Consider the following 13063-nt stretch of genomic DNA (forward strand, 5'->3'; position numbering starts at 1 on the left):
GACCTATCGAAAACGGTCTTTGGACACTGTAAAAAGTGGAAAGGAAGATCCCAATGTGGGTCTCACTGATCCCCCCAAAGAAATTTCAAAGGACCGACCCAGCTTTGTGTCGGGGGCATTCATTTTTCTATCATCCATGAAAAAGAGAGAAATAAAGGTCGTTTGAGGTTTAGATGGAGAATGAGAAAGCAGTGGGCTTGATCTGTATTGATCTTTTAGTCCATGTCAATTGAATAAAATGATTTTTAAACTTTCCGGTTCCTCCCATGAGGTGATCAGGTCATTTTTTTTTTTAATTCCATTGAGGATGAAGGGTAGATGTTTATAACAAAAAAGAAGAGAGATGTAAACACTGTCAAAAAAAAGATTGATGGTTTATATTATCCTATAAAGCAAAAGGAGAGAGAGAGAGGGTTCAGAAGATAAAGTAGGTCTAAAAGAAAGTCTTGTAAGAGAATAGATGAATCAGATAAGGATTACACAAAGATTAAAGCTATCGAACGTATGGTCTTCAAATGTGGGTGATACACTCCGACCCTTATGCTGTGAGACAGTAAATAAGATTCTATATGATGATATGATGGGGGTGTGATGGTAGTGAGACGGACTTGGAATATTCTACAAAATAAAAAATCATGTCTTTGAAAAAGTATTGAAAAAAAGGTCATCTTTACAGAGAGAGAGAGAGAAAGAGAGAGAGAGAGTAAAAAAATGGCATGATTTTGAAACCAAGAGGGATGATCTGACTTGTAAATATATGTTGGTGGTGGAATCATTATTCAACCGAAAAAAAATGAGTTCGAGTCATCCTAATGAGACTTGTTCACCTTGCCTCAACTATTTTTAGTTTTTAATAGAAAACATGGACTTTGATGAATGAACTTTTAAGAAACAAATGCGGGGTGATGTATTTTAATTTAAAGGAGTTTGAACCATCCTCAAAAGGGATTTTTTTTTACTTTAATTCATTAAACGACATAATTACTATGGTATTACCATAATGAGTCCACAATAATAAAACGATCCAGTCACATGTGCATCCTTTTTCTGTGAAATGTTTGTTCGGGAAAGATTCAGATTTGTGTGGGGAAATAAGCTGTACACTCTCTTTTTCCCGCAATTATCCGGCTATCCCTCTCTCTCTCTCTCTCTTTTCTTTTGATTGACAAAAACAAGATGGTTTCATTTTTGAGTGTGTGTAAAGTTGGACATGTTCTTGAAAGCAAGAGAATCAAGCTTTCCTACTGTTTTTTTTTTATGAAAAAAGAAAGAGAGATTCACAAAAGAATTCGGGAAATTTTAATAATCAACTTGTAATATCCGATGCATATTTTTCCCACCTTGAATATCAAATGGGGTACATCTATTCTCCATAAAAAAAAATTGAAATGGCTGCAGGTAGGCTAGGTTCAAACTAAGCCCAAATGAAAATGAGATAAAAAGAGAGAGAGAGAGTTTATGATTCAATATGCATCCACCTGTCTTTTACAAGACGTGTCTATCTTTTACATGATCGTTACACATAACTTTATTTTCATTTGAAATGCCCTTATTCACCATGATTTCAATAGCCTCTTCTCATCATCCCACACTTTTCTAAAGCAAGTTCAACTCTCACTGAATGATTGAAACCAATTTTTTTTTTTTTTCTTGTGGGATTTTTTTTTATGGTTTATCCTTTTCTGAATAAGCCGTAATTGTGATACTTTTATGACTGAATTGATCCCACGTAATAGCAAGCGTATGAAAGAGTTTATTTGTCTCAAAAAAACTGGGATGAGAGTGAATGGCTTTATCTTTTTCTCAGTGACCGAGGTATTGAACCTAAACTTGAATAATAATCTCTCTCCTTTTCTTTGGATATAGTTTATTAAACTTGGTTTCCTATAGAGCCTTGACTCCTTTTGATTTGCTTACACAAACAACTGACAAATAGAGACAGATTTACCTTTTCTGTCATAATCTATTCTTTGAATGATAATACAACCTATCCTATTCAGTGCAGCACATATTATTCAAAGGGAGAGGATCACTGAATGATTCAACTCCGAAAGTTGTTTGTGTGTGAAATGTAGATGAAATTTGATTGGATAAATTAAAAGCACGGACGTAAATAAAAAGGAAATGAGAAAGGGGGTGAAAAAGTGATTTTCATATGTTTTTTTTTATTTTCCTAAATAAATTTCCTTTTGAAAGCAACATAAAATAATAATCTTTCTTTTATCAAACCGTCTGATTTTTTTTATATCAAAATTGCGTGATGAATATTCGGAATGAGAATTAAAAAAAATTTAGTGCAGATAGAAAAGTAAAGGATTTGAAAGGGGAGTTGGAGAGTGAGAGAGAGAGTGAGTGAGAGGCACATGCAAAAAAATAAAAAAAAAAAAAAGCGGAATTTATCAAAAAGTTATAAGCCGACGATCTGGAATTAGAAATTATATTACCCCACACGAATGCCTAAGGAGACAAAGTGCAAGTGATATGGGAGCAGATAAGCGAAAAAAAAAAAAAAAATTTTTTTTATGATTATTTCATAATCTCCCTATCTTTCTTTTTTTTTTATTATCAAGTCTATCTTTTTTTGATAAAATAAATTTTATCTTTTTTTCTTTTTATTGATGATTGAACTGCTTATATAATCTTTTCACACATTATTTTTTCTATTCCCTTTTTTTTTTCCACACAAGATTGAATTGCGTGTGAAATGTGAAATTCAATTTCCTTTTTCGGTTATCGTCTATATCTTTTTCGGATGTGGAGTTCAATGTCTCACCTTATAAACCATACCCCCCAAATGAGTTTATCCCCCCCTATCTCAACTGATCATAACCCCACTTCCTGATTTTGAAAATATATAAATCCCCCCTCCCCTTTTTTTCATTTTTTTTTTTATTCGTTCTTCATCATGTCTACACCATTTTATAGTTCAATTCAATTAAGCAGTACACCAAAGAAAGCTATTGCACCTGTGGATAAGGCTAATATTCCAAGACCTTACAAGTGTCCTATTTGTCCTAAATCATTCTATCGACTCGAACATCAAACCCGTCATATCCGTACTCACACTGGAGAGAAGCCTCATCCTTGTACCTTTCCTGGTTGTATCAAACGATTCTCTCGTTCGGATGAACTCACTCGTCATGTTCGTATTCATACCTGTCCAAACAAGAGAAGGGTACGCAAGAATACAAAGGATGCCAAGATCATCATTCAACATCAACCCATCATTCGTTCCATGCCACCTTCACCTGCTCTTTCTGCCAGTTCACATTTCTCACAAGATAATGAAGACATCATCACTCCCAATCAATCTCCCACACTCTCTCCCACCACTCTCCTTACACCTCTTGGATCACCCAAGATGACGTCTATTAAATTAGCACCTTTAGAATGTGCGATGGAAATACGTCCTATGCATACATCTTCCGATAGTTCAAGTCTCTTGGACCTTTTGGATCGACCTCCACAAGCTCGCGTTTTACCCCCTATTTCAATGCCATCAGCTACCACATTACCATCCATTCATTCTATTCTTCCTTTTTAAAAAAATGATTCATCTTGCATTCTTTGTAGAACAACCCCCACCCCTTTCCTTACTCCCTTTATTGTATAGATTCCCCCCCTCTTTTTTTCTATTGCTTTTTTGTATGTGTACATATTTTTAGAATAAACCAAAATGATTAAATAAGCAATCCTTTTCCGTCTTTCAACCACAATGGATTCTCTTTTCCCACTTTTTCCCGATAAACTTATTTCATTGGTTCATTCTCAAGGGTCTAGAAAAAAAAAAAGAACTTTTTCATTGGATAATCTATCAAGGGCTTTTTTTTTTTCTTTCTCTCTTGTTGGTCCCCCACATGGTCCCTATTAAAGTTTTTTTTTTTTTTGATCCCTCATTTTGGGTGAAACAGTGTTGTATAAAATAAGGTGATGTGCTTATATGATTATCCATATTCTTCTTAATCAACATAATATCTCCGTTCCATGATGTAAATTTAACAGAATTTCATTGGCCTTTCCCTGAATCTGTATTAAAACACATGTTTCTTTGCTCATCGTCCATATTTAGTCATCTTTTTATATAGAACTCAATCGGATAAGTCGGAACTCATTCCCCGTATTAACAATTATCTGATTTTGTAATTGAGTTTTATTAGAAAAAAAAAAGGACATGTCATGAAAACAACTCTTTCATTGTTATCTTTCCCAAAAAAAGAAAGACAACGGTGGGGGGAGGGAATAAGATAAGAAAGGGGGTCTTTGAGTCACAAGAAACCATGAATGATAATGTAGGGTCAATATCTTTGCATATCTGTCGTACATTCCACTGATGCGAACCCTGAAAATAACAATCCTTTTTTAGAATGATGATAACAAACAATAAAGAAAGTGATGGTTTGGTCTGAATGAAGATCGATATTCATGCTGTAGAGTGAAAACATCGATTAAAACCGGGGAAAGAAATCGACTTCAATTCACTCTCTTTTTCCGTACTTTTCCGATCCAAATTGATAATAAGCAAAAGATTGACTTGATCTACACACAACAATTTTTTATTTTTCCCTCAAAAAAAAAATCATGACGATTCATTTATAAAACATGAGTCGTTTTTTTTTATATTAGTGTCAATCCATCACTGTACGTTACATTATTTAAAATCACCCCTCTTTTTTTGTTTTTAAAATGGAGATTAAAGATGTGGGACAATGATAGCGTCTTTCTTTAGCCAATGATTTACGACATGCAGCATTCCCTTTGAAGAGGATAGAAGCGGAACATCAATCCTACTTTCCCCACAGTGAATAAAGAAAAAAAAAGAGAGAGAGAGAAAGGAAAAGATGCTTTGGATGAAAAAGAGAGAGAGAGAGAGAGAAAGTCACCGGTACTGTTGATATATTAAATCATGCCACAATAAAAAAAAGAATATCTCTTATCATCATTTTAATCTATCAAAAATCAATCCTTTCCTTTTTTGTGGTTAAAATTAATGCCTTTAAAAAGAAAAATCATTTTAGACACACGCGATTTATTTGTGTAATTGAACTTTAAAAAACTTGACTGTAAAAAAAAGAAAGAAAGGATGCGTTTTGAAAGGGAATGGATAAAAAAGATTTTTTTTTTTTTTTTTTTTTTGCTGAATTCATAAAATAGAATTCAAACGTCTTGTTCTCACCTCTTTTATTATTTAAATTTAAAATAATCTCTTGAATTTCAACATCAATCCATCCCTTTGCTTTCATTATTCAATTAAAATGCGAGTGACTTTTAAAAGTCACAGAAACAGTGGAATCCACTGGATCGTCACTGCATGAATTCCATGCATTTCAGTACTTTAGGTTTAAAATAGTAGGTGGCAGCAGTGAGAATTGAATAGATAAAAACAACCCTTCTTTATCATCAACAGCAACCTCCTTTCACTCTAATCACGATAGAAACAAGCAGACTTCTTTTCATCCAATAAACAATCCAAAAGTGTATACACTTTCTTTTTCTACTTGACTATCAAAAATCACAAGAAATGCTTAAAGAGTAAAATGAAGATGGATAATGTTCAACACGAGTTATATTCTAGTGCCTGTGAGCACCTATTGGTCGTAGATGATTCATGTTCTTTCAACATGCTTTCTATTTCTTAATTGTGCAGTCTACTGTGCTCACAACTGACTTTCTTGGTATCCATCGCGTCAAAGGAGGTTACACTATCAATTTATAAAACCCTATGCAATTTTTCATCCATGATTGCATCAAAGCGCCACTCAAACTACTCTAGTGACATAAAAGGTAAATAGAGCCACGATTCTGTCAGTAGAGAAAGGGAGAGAAGAGAAAGAAGAGAGAGAGAGAGAGAGCCAATCGTGGATTCTATTGGGTCTTGTTTTATACATCACTTTCATTCATTCTTTTTCTCACTCATTCATCTTTTTATCCTTTTATCCTATTTTCCTTCTTTACTGTGACGTTATGACTGAACAGTTTATTCTTGGCATGTTTTTTTTTTTTTAGTATCAAAAGGTGGCTTGATAATGTAACACAAACATAATTTATGACTTGATAAAAAGTGGCTCAATCCCTTTCTTTCTCTCTCTCTCTTTTCTTTATGTCCAATACTCCATCACCAAGTAGTTCTAAAAGAAGAAGTCGCCCACATTCTGTCGTGGAAACTTTGGGTGCAACTACCTCTGAAACAAAAGAAGGTTTACGTAAAATCAATAATTACCTTTTGAAAAAAGAAATTGGAAGAGGCGCGTTTGGTACAGTTCATCTCGGTATTGATGAAAATACAGATGTGGAATATGTAAAGACAAAAATAGAGTTTTTTTCTTTTTTTTTAACAGTTTTAAAACAGGCAATTAAAGAATTTAGTAAATCAAGATTAAGAAAAAAGGAACAAATGAACCTATTTCGTCGTTCAGGACCAAGAGGTCGCATGATGGGCTTAGGTGTCGGTAGACCAAGAGCAGCAGCAGCAGCAGGAAATGACAACCCACTTGAATTAGTTCGTGGTGAGATTGCTATTCTAAAGAAATTAGACCATCCACATGTGGTTCGATTGTATGAGGTCTTGGATGATCCCTCTGGTGATTCACTTTATATGGGTTAGGGTATTCTAATCATGAATAAGGATCGAAAAGTAAAAGACTGACAGATGTCGCTAGTATTCGAAATGATGCATAAAGGAGTCTTGATGAATATCGAAGCAGATCAAGTAGCAACTCCTTATTCAGAGACTGAAGCAAGAAGATACTTTAAAGAAATGATGCTTGGTATTGAATACTGTAAGTGTCACAATAGCCTCGACCTGAATTAATTCATCAACAACAGTGCACGCGAATGATATCGTTCATCGTGATATCAAACCTGATAATTTACTCATCTCAAAGGATGACGTGTTAAAAATTGTTGATTTTGGTGTATCAGAAATGTTTGTGAAAGGAAATGACAAGCTAAAGAAATCGGCTGGTAGTCCGGCTTTTATGGCACCTGAATTGTGTGTTGCTAAACGAGGTGAATTCTCTGGTAGAGCAACAGACATTTGGTCGATGGGTGTCACGCTTTATTGTCTGATCTATGGTAAAACTCCTTTTATGAGCAGTAATCTATTAGAATTATATGACCAAATCAAAGAAGCACCGTAAGTAAAGAGGTGGATTCAAATCAAATTATTCAAACTTCTTTTGATAGTATTGAATATGGAGACAACATAGACAATACCTTGCTAGATTTATTTCAAAGAATATTAGATAGAAACCCTGAAACGCGTATTACGATGCAAGAACTTCGTGTAAGGAAATAGACCACCCGTTTTCATTTGTCCTTGTTCAATTTTGTTTTTTTATATAGAATCATCCTTGGGTCACCAACAATGGTACAGAAACCATGATTTCCGAAGAAGATAACTGTGCTATCGTATCTGAAATTACCGAAGAAGACATGAATAATGCCATCAGAAGCATCGCTAGTTTATATGTCGTGATAAAGGCCGTATCCAAGTTTAAACGTCATTCACGTACTTTGTCTCAACAACAGAATGAACTGCAAGAAAAGTTGGAAAATTTACAAGTTTAGCTTTATTATCAATAAATATAGTCATTCAATCCAAAGCATCACATCCTTGCATGACATCACTCCCATCACCTTTCTCTTCTTTCCCTCTCCTCCTATAATATTTATGCATTTTTCTTTAAATCAAACTCCGGTCCAAAAAGAGGCAACCACCTCAGTTGACTAACTCACCCTAAAAATTTGACAACCTTTTTTTTTTTTTAATAAAACAAAAAAAAAAAGAGAGAAACATGGAAGGTTTTAACTCCTGGAACGTAACTGTAGAAGCTCTTCAGCTGATATCAGGAGCCTATGTGTTTTGTCACAATCAGTTGGATAAAGTCAATGTGACATTACCCGAATTAGATCAAGTTGTCTCTGTCACGACATCCACCGTAGGATTCTTCTTGACTCATTCACCTGCGGCTGTTCGAAACTTATACTCGTTCTTCACACAGCTTCCGTTGATTGAATATAACTTTGTGGCGATCCTCTTGATGCTCTTTATGCTCTATACAGTCTACAGTCTCATGATGGCTACCTTTCGATGGGTACGTGGATTGGTCTATGGGTTCGTCCGGTTCAGTCTTTTCATCTTTATTGCTTATGGCTTGATCTATGCTTTTCAACAGTTTACGGATAACAGCAACAAACCAAATTATACACGCACAAGGAATCATTATTGATAAAATAGATCATTATCCACTTGACACGTCAATAAAGAGTATTTTTTCTTTCTTTCTTTTTCTATAATTTATTTCAAAAAAAAAAAAAAATATTTACAAAAGATGAAATGACACGAATGGTTCAAGAATGAATGCTCATTAATTCTTCAACCACTTTACAAAGATCTTCTACCGTCAAATCTAATTTACGTCCACCGTGAAGACCATCCACTACATTTTGCATTTGTTGTGAAGACAAATCCAAAAAGCTCTCAATCAAGTCACCGTCAATAAAATTCATTGCTTCCTCTTTACGATACATAATATTCACGTTTCTCCAACTACATAGTGATTAGAATAAGAAATTATTCGACAAGTTGACTTACTCTGTATGACTTAATTCACCTATGCCTTTCACAACTCTACACATATTACACTGCATTTGATATAATAATTTGTATCTTTCCGGACTTAAATCAGCTATGACACCAATAGCTCCACTTGCTGTTGCAAAGATCAAGGAAGGTGCTATCGGACTACTGTCAGGATCGACATTATTCATTCCCAGTGAGCCTAGGGCACAAAACAATCAGAAAACATGCCATGTACCTCAACCGCCAATAATTTACCAAATCTAAATCGACTTACGACATCGCCTAAATGCCACGTACTGATTACATCCAATAGTGGTTCATCTGCCGAAACCTCATCTTGGCAGTGTTCCAAGACAAACAAGTGTCCTTCTCGCTCTGCTCCAATCACCAAATTACTATCAATGGCCTTCATAGCCAGCACTTCCTTGGTCTTTTCATGAGCAGCAACCTCCAACAGTTGATCCGATTGCCGATCGTATTGAAACATGACGACCGAATAAGCCAAATCACCCGTCATGATAAAATTCTCATGTGTCGTCATGCACCTTGTCACAGATGGCAGTCGCCTTGAACTCACCTTTACCAACCGCTGTGATTGCCATCGATAGAGGTATAAGGTGCCCTGGATACTCGCCAACAGCTTTCCTTCTATCGGACGAACGCAGTCAATCATGCCTCCAGTTTTCAATTGGCTGATCAGACGTAGTTTACGGTCGGATGCCAGTTGAAGGACGAGGATTCGACCGAGACCATCGTTCTCCTTGCCAGAGGCAACAATGTAGTATTCATTGGGATCATCTTCAAACAAAACACTTGTCACTGACAGTGGCCTCTCAAATTCCTTAAAGTAGATACGATCCAGCACTATCTATCGTTAGCAACTCACACAGCTTGCCTTCTCTTCCACTCACCCGTAAAAGATTGATCGTCCAACACTTCGAATCCTCCAGTCACAGTCGAAGGACGATAGCGATCGGATATCATTCTTTCGGTAATGATACCAAACGATTTCGTGCTCTCCTGGTACACAATCCTCCTGGGCGTATCAATCGTGGGTATCTTTGTTATATGCAACTTTTGAATCTCCTCCATCTGTCCAATGATCAAACCTTCCTTGGTGATCAGAGCCACCGCATCAGGAAACGCATGGCATCCAAAGGAAGTCGCGCAGCGCACCTCTTTTAGATTCACATTGGAATAAACCAGCTTTTGATTACGACTGTGAACCACGCTAGGCTTGTCTGATGCGGCAAATACATGTGTGACACCATTCAAGCTGAAATTAGACAGGTGGATTGGTAATTTGCCCAGAAAGGTGCGTTTCTTGTCGGACAGTTGGCCGCTGATGCTGTCTAGCTTAAAATTATAAAACTGTCCGTCACCCAGCGCGACAAGGAGATAAACCGTGTTTTCGAATTGAGAGATCAAGATCGATCGAGGAACGACAGTGCCTCCCAAGCTCTTTTGTGCGATGGGTTGAAGGTCGGAGAGTGACAGTAAACAGACATTGGTATTGCTGTTCCATGTGCCCAAGGCAACAAAGGCTGATTCGGTACGAGAGCCAATAGGATGAATATCAATACATGAGATTTCAAAAGACAATCGTGTTTCACTAGATTTGATTAACAACACACTTTTTTTTCCCCTCTTTCTTTGTACGTACCCAATCACATTCAGTTTACGATTCAACACTTGAAGAGCCACCAATTTTCCAAACCCAAGTGAAATAACGCACTGAGTTGGGTTGACACTGGCTACCGTAATCAGTTCATCCGATGACCAAACATCCAACAAGGACATTGTATCCATCAATCGAACACTGTGATCTGTGACCTGAATGATCATGCCATCCACTACACATCCTGCAACCAACGTTCTCGCATTCAAGTCAATAGCCGAAAAAGTGTCGAGTTGAACGATGGTATGATCTTTTTGTAACTGCAAGAGCCTTGTCTGATGAACAAAGGACATGAGCAGCAAATCGTATTCTCCCAAAGCCCAGATTCCTTTTACACCACTGATGGGGATCATTGCCAGCTCATTTAGGCCAACACCGTTTCGAATGATCCTCAGGGATCCCTCTTTACCTGCGCCCGAGCATGTAATCACCTGTGTCTGCCCTCCCTTATCTGCCACGCAAAAGTCCGTGATGGGGCCCAGATTGGCAAAAGTCTCGATGATCTGAAGGATATCCTCACTCTCTCCTGTCGTGCGTTGAATATAGACCAGCTGTGAATCGGCCAGGTTGGAACCAACAAAGACAATGTCGTTATCCAGGTAAGCAAGACAAGAAGGAATCGAAATGGATCCAAGGTAAATAAAAGAAAGTGATTCGACGCATTGGTTGGTGGTGTTTAAAGCTAATAAATAAAGCAAACCTTCTGCGTCGCCCAATAAAACGCGTGATCCTTCTTCATTCATAATACAATGACTTTAAACAAGTACGCTTCAGTACATGGTCCCGATCATGTCTCTCTCTCTTTCTTTTTTTTACCTGTTAATAGTAGAAGATCGGATGCCAATAGCAATAGGTGGTTGGTTGGGTTTTAAATAACGTATGAATTTACTAGCAACCAAAAGCACCCCTCCTACAGCGGGTGGCATGGCTATCAATAAGCTTGCATCCGATTCAAAATGATCCAATATGATGTCTCCTGGTACAAGTTGCCTGTCTTTAATAGTAAACATTTGAAGTAATCGTTGTTCAAGCGCGTCTTCATAAAGAATCAAAAGTGTTGGATCCAGTGTGTCTTGTAAAAAGGCCAAAGAAATGACCTTCTTATCAGGAAGGCTGCCTCAAAGGATCAGTAACATACTTGGTTTTAATATCGTTTTACCTGATGTTGATATGATCTTGAGGATGGTTGTATTCTTGAGGGCGTCTTTTGCCCTCTTTATGTCTAAGGGATACTTTGCGTTGAATGGGTACAGTAGGATGTTGGCTTGCTTCTGGTATTAATAAAGTAACAGTCGATTCATAGAGAGTGGCTGCCAAGTATCGCCAAGAAGGATCTAACGCGGTGATGACATTGGTTGTTTCGTTACGTGGTTGACCAGGAAAGGTGAATTCGCCTGATCCCTCTGTGACGATTTGTTGTTGTAAGGCATCATAGGATAATATACAATATTTGTGCCGTGCAGTAATCAATACAAGTGAGGCTTTATGCTGATTCTAAAAGGAGCACGCGTCAATATGAATACAATCAGATGATCAGCACATACTTTTGGCTTAAATAATTCTAAAGAAATGATTGTTCCATATATACTGAATTCTATTGTAGGTTTTAATCCATCTGGTGTTAATGTATAAACTTCAATACGGGTTCCTTTTCTATCCTTAAAAGATTTATCTTTCACTGAATTGTAAGAGATCTTGTTCATTTTACCCTAAAATCAAATTTATTTCTTCTGAAGAAGTAAAGGATCCTTTAACAGAGAATTGTGTAGCTGTTGGTTTTTGTGCTGTAACGACATATTTATGATAACTCATATTTAAAGGGAAAAAAAACAAAAAAAAAATTAAAGTTCCTCCAAAATCAACTTTGTTCATACAATATTTAGGTGTTCCTATCCAGTCTTTTTTTTTTTTTTTTTTTTTTTGAGTGCCATATCATTGTCTTTTAAGCACATATACTGCTTTAGTAAGGTCCAGCAAGTAAATAGATACAGATGCAGTAAAGCAGGTATTAAATGCTATTTGTTGATGTCCTTCTAAATTCTTGTATTGCTTCTACAATCGTCCGGCTCTGTAAGTAACCGAAAACTAGCCAATGGATGAATCCCTTTAATATATGAGAGTATTAGATTGGATAACTGTACATTGTAATAAACTGAATAAAATCTGTAGTTGCTTTCAACCTTCTCTTCCATATCTTCCTTTACATATTCAGAAAGTTCAGTTCTTCACTATTCCTCATCTCATTTTACTGCTGTATTTGTGTCTGTACTTTTTATACCGTCAGCGTGTGCTTCTTTAACTATAAACCTCTGACATCCTTGATAGAAAAATCTACCATTGTACCTTGAGAATTATGTTTGGTGAAACAAAGGGCATAGCCAATCTACAAATCTTGATGCTTTTGGCAAATTAAGCATACTTTAGATATTGAGATAGAACGAGCGTTACACATGATTTTACATGCTTTCAAAAATGACAAAACATAAAGAGAGCAGAGAGTGTTCTTTTTTAGCTTTTGTTACACTAATAAAAAAAAAGAGGAAAGGATAGTACGTTTAAATTTTGATTTTTATTTATAAAAAATTAATGACCACTTTGAGCGAATGATGTCTAATATTGCATCATTTTCGCCCTGATCAGATCAAAATAAAATGAGTGGAAGCTAAAACCACCTTATGGGATCAAGGGTAAAAATGTTTGGGAGAAAGAAACGGTGACAAGTGTAAGAAACACTAATGGGAGACATTGGGAAGCCATCCGAAGAATCTTTGCCCAATATAGAGTAGCGGTGAAGGCGGAACCTT

The 13063-nt window shown here is 36.4% G+C and overlaps 4 protein-coding genes across 4 annotated transcripts; 3 read left to right on the plus strand and 1 right to left on the minus strand.

Moving 5' to 3' along the window:
- Nucleotides 1-2905: 2905 nt before the first annotated feature.
- On the plus strand, nucleotides 2906-3544 carry RO3G_15465 (uncharacterized protein; the record flags this gene model as incomplete). Its single annotated transcript, XM_067670049.1, has 1 exon — nucleotides 2906-3544. The coding sequence occupies one exon, from the start codon at nucleotides 2906-2908 to the stop codon at nucleotides 3542-3544; it is 639 nt and encodes a 212-aa protein (XP_067526150.1).
- Nucleotides 3545-6097: 2553 nt separating this feature from the next.
- RO3G_15466 (uncharacterized protein) lies at nucleotides 6098-7566 on the plus strand (the record flags this gene model as incomplete). The annotated part of the gene is made up of 6 exons (XM_067670050.1): nucleotides 6098-6295; nucleotides 6347-6596; nucleotides 6657-6776; nucleotides 6823-7132; nucleotides 7234-7282; nucleotides 7342-7566. 6 exons carry the CDS (start codon nucleotides 6098-6100, stop codon nucleotides 7564-7566), a joined length of 1152 nt encoding a protein of 383 aa, XP_067526151.1.
- A 227-nt stretch (nucleotides 7567-7793) lies between these two features.
- Nucleotides 7794-8228, plus strand: RO3G_15467 (uncharacterized protein; the record flags this gene model as incomplete). Its single annotated transcript, XM_067670051.1, has 1 exon — nucleotides 7794-8228. One exon carries the CDS (start codon nucleotides 7794-7796, stop codon nucleotides 8226-8228), a length of 435 nt encoding a protein of 144 aa, XP_067526152.1.
- A 121-nt stretch (nucleotides 8229-8349) lies between these two features.
- RO3G_15468 (uncharacterized protein) lies at nucleotides 8350-12071 on the minus strand (the record flags this gene model as incomplete). The annotated part of the gene is made up of 9 exons (XM_067670052.1): nucleotides 8350-8548; nucleotides 8594-8780; nucleotides 8837-9445; nucleotides 9493-10193; nucleotides 10245-11012; nucleotides 11076-11372; nucleotides 11419-11662; nucleotides 11848-11912; nucleotides 11968-12071. 9 exons carry the CDS (start codon nucleotides 12069-12071, stop codon nucleotides 8350-8352), a joined length of 3174 nt encoding a protein of 1057 aa, XP_067526153.1.
- Between the last annotated feature and the right edge of the window lie 992 nt (nucleotides 12072-13063).

The sequence above is a fragment of the Rhizopus delemar genome, genomic scaffold (assembly GCF_000149305.1).
Source record: "Rhizopus delemar RA 99-880 supercont3.16 genomic scaffold, whole genome shotgun sequence".
NCBI classification, from domain to species: Eukaryota; Fungi; Mucoromycota; class Mucoromycetes; order Mucorales; family Rhizopodaceae; genus Rhizopus; species Rhizopus delemar.